Here is an 8,614-nt window from a genome sequence, read left to right on the forward strand (position 1 = left end):
CAGCTTGTGTTTCTTCCAGTCCAGCGTTTCTCATGATGTACTCTGCATAGAAGTTAAATAAGCAGGGTGACAATATACAGCCTTGACATACTCCTCTTCCTTTTTGGAGCCAGTCTGTTGTTCCATGTCCAGTTCTAACTGTTGCTTCCTGACCTACATACAGATTTCTCAGGAGGCAGGTCAGGTGGTCTGGTATTCCCATCTCTTTCAGAATTTTCCACAGTTTATTGTGATCCACACAGTCAAAGGCTTTGGCATAGTCAATAAAGCAGAAATAGATGTTTTTATGGAACTCTCTTATCTCAATAATAAGCATCAGTTTATTCATCTTTAAAATGGGAATGATAAAACCCACCTGTCAGAATTATACTTAATATAACATACAGAGCTACATTTAAGTATTCTGGGGACCATAATTAGCCCCTCTCAATCCAGGGATCAAACTTGGGTCTCCTGCACTGCAGACAGATTCTTTACCATCTGAGCCACCAAGGAAGCCTAACTTTGTAATTTAGACACCTTTTAAATAAACTCATACTGCAAGTCTTTCACACCAACCATACCAACACTAGGGTTAAGCACACTCAATACATGTTTGTTGAAAAAAAATCTACAGATGAAGAAAGAAATACAGAGACGATGAAAATGAAAGCTAACACTTCATGAACAATTCTTATGTACCCGAGAACATATATATACTCTGAGAAAAAATATGTAGGCACTATGAGGGAAACTAAGTCAGTAAAATAGGCCTATCTAACCTGTTCTCTCTAAAGTATCTCCTTTACAAGCAATTGTAGAGCAAGTCCCTTTAACATTCAAGCAAGTGTATTTTGAGCTGTAATTTCTTCTATAGAAATTAAAGAGCCAAATTGCTTGAAACAGATAGAGTAGGGGACAGAAGAATTCTGGTACCTCCATAAACAAATCAAGCTAAGAAATATATAACTTTATTAAATAAGAAAAAGGTATTTAGAGAATTATAAAAACTTCTCACCTGCTGCATATGTTTACTGCTTCGCTTCTGAGGTTGATAAATGAGCCAGGTGTATAAGATAGGGTCAATGTTAACTGCTAGTCCTTGGACATTACAAAGGAGTACGGCACCTAAAATGCAAGATTTTTAAATTATTCCTCCTAAAAACAATAAGCTTGGTATCATTTTACACCTATTGCAGATAGCCATAATAAAAAGAGAAACAACAATAAGTGTTGCAAAGGATGTGGAGGAATTATACCTCCATACATAGTTGGTGGGAACAAAAAATAGTGCAGACCATTTGGAAAGCAGATTGGTATTTCCTCAAAAAGCAAAATAAACAGTTACTGTGTGTGTGTGTGTGATAGTCGCTGAATCCTGTCTCTTTGTGACCCCATGGACTGTAGCTCACCAGGCTCCTCTGTCCATGGAATTCTCCAGGCAAGAATACTGAAGTGGGTCGCCATTCCCTTCTCCAGGGGATCTTCCCAAATCAGGGATAGAACCTGGGTCTCTTGCATTACAGGCATATTCTTTAAAATCTAATCTACCCACAGAAGCCCATAAAGTTACAATACGACCCAACAATCATATTCCTCGGTATATCAACAGAACTAATCAAATATCCATGAAAAACCTGTCCACAAATTTTCATAGCCACATTATTCACAACAGCCAAAAAATGGGAAAACATGAATGTCTAAGAATCGCTGAATGGATAAACAAAATGTAGTAGAACCACAGAATGGAAAACTATTTAACCACAAAATGGAATGAAGTACTGATACATGTTATAACATGAATAAGCCCTGAAAACATGCTAAGTGAAATAAGCCAGTAACAAAAAGTCACATATTACACAACTGCGCTTACATGAAATGACCAGAACAGGGAAAACCATAAAAGAAAAAGTATATCAATGCATGCCAGGGCTAGGGGAGAAAACAAAGGGAAACAAATGCTAATAGAAAGGTGGTTCCCTGGAGAGTGATGAAAACATTCTAATCAGAAAATGGTGATTGCTGCACAACTTGCAAATACACCAAAAACCACTAAATTATGTACTTTAAAATAATGTGCTTTATGGAATGTGAATTATAGCTTATTAACTGTGTATTTGTCATTAAAAATATAATAAACTATTTTATTACAGTTTTTTATTATAAAATCATAAACTATTTTCTAGGGAAACAGCAGTGTCTATATTGGCCATGAGAATGGAATATTATCTCCTTCTTTTGTTTATATTATAGAACTAAAGGAAGCATCATTATAACCACTTAATAAATCACTGTAAATTACAGCTTTAAATGTTCAGAAGCAAAGAGAGAGAGCTGTCTAGATGAAATGCAGGCTAACAGTCTGACATAAAACACAAAGCTGCAGTGTAACAAGTTTCTATCCCATCCTACTAACTAAAACATTTTTGTCCTTCTCTGATAAAAGTAGCTCACATAAACTTAACTAAACTAGAATGTCCCATTCTTAATATATATGGGGCAGGTCATGTATATCTGTAAATAACATAGTAAATTTCTTTACATATTTTTTTATAAAAATAGTATTAGCTCCATTAGGACGAACAGAATATGAAGGAAAGAATATGTCAGTTTTGCCCTCAACTCTATCTCCAGCATCTAAAAAAAGTACCTGCCGCATGGTAGGAGCGGAAAAAAGAAATCACAATAAAGGGTAGATAGGTTAGTTGAAAAAAGTCCATGTTGAAAAAGTTATGTTGAAAATGTTTAAAATACTAAAGTATGGAATCATGATGAAGAACTATTAGAAAGTATTAGCAAAGAACATATTTTAAAGAAAAATGGAAAGTAGAGAAATGACAGATTTAGCTGTTGAAGTAAAAAACTCATTATTGTTGGTTTTGATGTTTAGTCAAAGTCCTGTCCAACTCTTTGCAAACTCATGAATTGCAGTCCCCAGGCTCCTCAGTCCATGGAAGTCTGGAATACTGGAATGTGTTGCCATTTTTTCTCCAGGGGATTCTTCCCACACGAGGAATGAATCTTCATCTCCTGCATTGGCAGGCGGATTCTTTACCACTGAGCCACCAGGGAAGCCCCCCAAAACTTCATGGAATTCTCCAGGCCAGAATACTGGAGTGGGTAGCTGTTCCCTTCTCCAGGGGATCTTTCCAACCCAGGGATCGAACTCAGGTCTCCTGTACCGCAGGCAGCCCAAGAATACTGGAGTGGGTAGCCTATCCCTTCTCTAGGGGATCTCTCCAATCCAGGAATTGAACCAAGGTCTCCTAGCTGATCTACTAGAAAAGCCCCCTAAAACTCATTGAACAGGTTAAATAACAGATTAGATATGTGAAGAGAAAATTGATAAAATAGAAGAAATACAATAATTTATAATGTATCAGAAATAGAAAAACAAAAGAAAACAAAATGATATTAAGAGATAAGTGAGTAAGAAGAACAAGCATATATCTAATTAAATTCCAGAGTAACCAAAAAATGAGAAGAGCCAATACTGATAAAAATTAATTACTGAGAATCTTACATAACTGCCAAGATATATGTACATACATAACTGCCTCACACCTAAGAAGTCCAATGAACCCAGACTGGATAATCAAAAATAAACCTACATTAAACAAACAAAGAAGAAACAAAACACTAAAGAAAAAAGAAGATCAGAAAAGAATCCTAAATAGAAACATCTCCTGAGGTGTAAAAAAGCAAATAAACTGACTCAACTTCTCAGCACATATTCAATGATATTTATTATATTTTACTTCAAAACAACTTCATGTATACCAAGTGTTACAAATAAAAGATGATAAAGAAGAAAAAGAATAAATTGATTTTTAGATGTAAAAGTCAAATTTTTTATTTTTTGCTTTTATTTGCATTTATTTTTTGCAGCATTTATTTCTGGGCCATAAGTTTTCATTTCTTCAGTTTTTTCTGGGATATCTTTGTCTTCTATGAAACCTTCTCTTCTGGTTTAGAAACAATCTGATCTTTCTCAGTAAGGATCACCTCAATGTGGAAGGGATAGCTCATGTATGGGTTGATCTGACCATGAGCTCTGTAAGTCCTGCGCCTGTATCTTTGAGGCTCTGTTCACCTGGATGTGCTCAATGACCAGAGAACCTACATCTAAGCCTTTACGATCAGCATTACTCTCTGAATTTTTAAGCAAAGGCAGTAAAAATGTAGTACTCTTTTTGGGTCACCAACCCTGTGTCCAGACCCACTGTTTGGCCTGTGCACACCTACCAACTCTAAGGAAAACTCATTGGACAAGTCAAGTAGCAGATAAGCTATAGGTGAAGACAAAATTAATAAAATAGAAGAAATACAGTAAGATAATTTAGAATGTATCTGAAATAGAAAAATAAACCAATCAAAATGGTGTTAAGAGATAAGAGAATGGAATAAGAAGAACACTCATATACCTAATTAAATCCAGAGAGAGGAACCAAGGAATGAGAACAGGCACCAGAAGGAATGGCACACATGGCTGCTTTAAAGCAATATCCTTCAGATGCTTGGTGGCTTCTCAGATATGCATACGTTTAATGGCCTGGGCAGTTTCACGAGTGTTCTTAAAGTGAACATGAAGATGTGAACCTCTTGATTTGCAAGATTTAGGGTAGTTTTCTGGGTTAAGCAGAATAGCATATCATTTGTAGAGGTCACCTCGAGCCACTAACCAGAAAAGAACTCAGGACAGTTTTGCTCTAATAGCATACTTTCACCACCTAATGTGAAGAGCAGACTAATTGCAAAAGACCCTGATGCTGGGAAAGACTGAGGGCAGGAGGAGAAGGGGACAACAGAGGATTAGACGGCTGGATGGCGTCAACTCAGTGGATGTGAGTTAGAGCAAACTCCAGGAGATAGTGAAGGAGAGGGAAGTCTAGTGTGCCACACACAGTCCATGGGGGTCGCAAAGAATCAGACATGACTGAGCAACCCAACAACAACAAAATACTATACATCTCAAGTACAAGCCATGTACAAACTTTTTCAAAATTATGATAAAAATACAGAGAAAAATCTATATAAACAAAGCAGTTATAAATTTAAAAGTATACAAACTTGAGAAAAAACTAAATTACGGAATTATAGAATTCTCCTTATTAGGCAAGTTATTTTAATAGTCTTTTCATACGCCCTAAAAACTGAACAGGTTGAGTAAATGTTGAAAAATTTTCCCAGTAAGTTATTAGCACATCTTTAAAAAGGGAATGATAGAGAAAGGGAAAGGAAAACAAATGAAAATAGATACATTTTTTCACGTGGACAATTAATTTTGAAAGTCTTACTATATTATAATGAAAAAATTAAATACTTCACCCACAAATATTCATGTTACACAACTGCATTATACCAAAAATGACTAAATGACAAAGAGCCAGGCTTCAACTTCATGAGTGCTAAACACGTAATAAAAGAGAACAACTTATTAATTTAACAATTTAGTTGAAACTATAAATTAGAGATAACATTCTTTTACATTTAAAGGGATATTTTTATATTATATTCAATTTATGAGACAAGACCTTTAAAAATAAAACACAAGTTTTACATATAAGTGTGCAGACAATTAGTCTGATACTGAGTTGACTCAGAACAGATGCCCCATACATCACTAAAACTTGGCAATATATTATTCTGTTTAATTTTAGCCTGGGAGACAACTAATGAGAAAAGTGTGCTTTACTCCTCTGTTCACGACCCAAATGGCTCACTTATACACATTCCATTCAGGCTTCACCAATTAGTTAAACCAAGGCACCACTGTCATTTTCAGTTACATCCTAAGCTAAAAATGAGAACTGAAATAAGGGTTAGAGACCAAAGTTGCAGAGCATGAAATTAAACATACATGCTTATCAGTAACAGAAACCTTGCCAACCAATGAGACTGTCTTGCAAAATATCGTTATTAATAGGAAAAAGTACTTTACATTTATCATGAACCAATGAATGACACAAAAACACAGACATATTAATCTTCATCTAAGTTTAAGTAGCTAAAACTTACTATTTTTTTCCCATGAAACTCATCACTGACTCAATGGACATGAATTTGAGGAAACTCTGGGAGAGAGTGAAGGACAGGGGAGTCTGGCATGCTGCAGTTCATGGGGTTGCAAACTCAGACAGGACTTAGAAACTGAACAACTACAATAATAAAGAACACTTCAGATTAATATGGCTCTTAAGAAATTGTTACCCTGATTTGTAACAGTAATTTCAAAACTTTTGACTACATAATTAAGTAAACAATAAGGGAAGAATAACTACTTCAAAAACAAGGGTAGGGAATAAAGGCAAGAGAGAATCAGACACTAAAAAACAACAAGGCAGGGATGAGCCGCCAACTACTGGCAACCTTATCCAAGATAGCAGTCAAATTTAGTGTAAATGAATCGTAAGATTTTTAGATGTGTGTATGGTACCTCATGTTACTTAATAAATATTTCCCTTTCTCATAGGATACAAAAATCACAAGAGAATTCTATCTCATTGTAACAATAAGAGGAAGCCAGGTAACCTATCAAAGCTTTTCAACATTCACTAGACAGATTTTTATGAACAGAAATCATAAAAGTGAAAGGGGCCCCTCATAGGGCAAAAGGAATGAATATGGCTTTTATACCTGAGAAAGCAATAAGAGGAGGAGAAGAAAAGAAGGAAACAACTGAACTTTTAACAAATATATAAAGAGCTAGTTTGAGACAGACTGACACTTTAGGATCTATGAAAACAGTAGAAACAAGAGTAATCTACCCAAATGCCACCCTTTTTCAATAAGCCTTCATCAAATGCTAATAAGAAAAACAGGGGATGGAACTTGAGAGACAAGAAAGATCCCACAAAGTTTCAGGTGCATGGAGCCTGAGGAAGTCAGGGCAAAGAAAGAAAACTCAGAGAACTCTTCCAGCCACTCTAAATATTTCAGGGAGAACCAAGCAAGGCAATCTGTGCTAGAAGAAATGAAGATACCTCCCAACAGGGATTTCTCAGGATTGCATCTGGTAACATGAATGCTGCCTTTATAGAGAATATTTGGAAGAGGAGAGGACCCTCTGGCCAATCTTTGAGAGCAGGCGCCAGTCCCTACCCACCACGAAGTCAACACAAGCCCCAGGACAAACCTCACCCACCAGGGAGCAGACAGCAGAAGCGCAATGAACTATGACCTTGCAGTCTGTGGAAAAGGGACAACGAACACACTAAACTAGACAAAATGAGGCAACAGAGAAATATGTCTCTGTAGAAGGAGCTAGGTAAAAACACACAAGACAAAAGAAATAGAGGAAGCAGGCAATCTATGCAGGTTTCCTAGGTGGTACTAGTGGTAAAGAACCCACCTGCCAATGCAGGAGACATAAAAGACATGGGTTTGATCCCTGGGTTGGAAAGATTCACTGCAGAAGGGAAGGGCAACCCACTCCAGTATTATTGCTTGGAAAAGTCCAAGGACAGAGAAACCTGGCAGCCTATACTCCATGGGGAAAGAGCTGGACACGACTGAAGCGACTTAGCACACATGTACACAGGCAATCTACCTGAAAAAAAATTCAGAGTAATGACAGTAAAGATGATCCAAGATTTTGGAAATAGAATGTATGCATGATCAAGAAGATGTAAGAAATGTTTAATAACGACAAAAAAGAACTAAAAAACAAATGAACAGTGATGACTAACACAATCACAAATGAAAAGTACAAAAAGGGAATCAATAGCAGAATAACTGAGGCAGAAGAACAGATAAATGGCATGGAAGACAGAATGGCACAAATAACTTCTATGGAGTAGAATAAAGAAAAAAGGAATGAAAAGAAATAAGGACACTCTCAGGGATTTCTGGGAGAAATTAAATCTACCAATATTCAAATTACAGGGGAACCAGAAGAAGAAGGTGAACAAGAGAAAAGGTCTGAGAAAATATTTGAAGAGATTATAATCACAACCTTGCCTAAAATGGGAAAAGAAATAGTTATCTAAGTCCAAGAAACACAGAGAGTCCCATATAAGATAAACCCAAGGAGAAAGACACCAAAACATATATTAATCAAACTAAAAAAAAATTAAACACAAAGAAAAAATATTAAAAGCAGCAATGGAAAAGCAACAAAAAACATACAAGGAAATCTCTGTAAGGTTATCAGCTGATTTTTCAAAAGAAACTCTGTAGGCCAGAACAGAGTGGCAGGATTTTTTTTTAAGTGATAAATGGGAAGAACCTACAACCATTCTTACTCTACCCACTGAGGATCTCATTCAGATTCAATGGAGAAATCAAAAGCTTTACAGACAAGCAAAAGCTGAGGGACTTCATCACCACCAAACCAACTTTACAACAAATGTTAAAGCAATTTCTCTAAGTGGGAAACACATGAGAAGAAAAAGACCTACAAAAACAAACCCAAAAGAACTAAGAAAACAGGAACATCAGTTCAGTTCAGTCGCTCAGTCATGTCCAACTCTTTGCGACCCCATGAATCCCAGCACGCCAGGCCTCCCTGTCCATCACCAACTCCCGGAGTTCACTCAGACTCATGTCCATCGAGTCAGTGATGGCATCCAGCCATCTCATCCTCTGTCGCTGTCTCCTTCTCCTCTTCGCCCCCCAATCCCCTCCCAGCATCAGA

The 8,614-nt window shown here is 36.6% G+C and overlaps 1 protein-coding gene across 10 annotated transcripts in view; it reads right to left on the minus strand.

Moving 5' to 3' along the window:
* VPS13B (vacuolar protein sorting 13 homolog B (yeast)) overlaps positions 1-8,614 on the minus strand; it is an 805,833-nt gene that overhangs the window by 476,841 nt on the left and 320,378 nt on the right. For all 10 annotated transcript variants that reach the window (XM_010863525.1, XM_010863528.1, XM_010863522.1 and 7 more), the window contains exon 20: positions 998-1,107. In XM_010863525.1, coding sequence (XP_010861827.1) covers positions 998-1,107 — 110 coding nt within the window. The remainder of the gene's footprint in view (positions 1-997; positions 1,108-8,614) is intronic.

Source organism: Bison bison, unplaced genomic scaffold, assembly GCF_000754665.1.
Source record: "Bison bison bison isolate TAMUID 2011002044 unplaced genomic scaffold, Bison_UMD1.0 scf7180017864491, whole genome shotgun sequence".
NCBI lineage: Eukaryota > Metazoa > Chordata > Mammalia > Artiodactyla > Bovidae > Bison > Bison bison.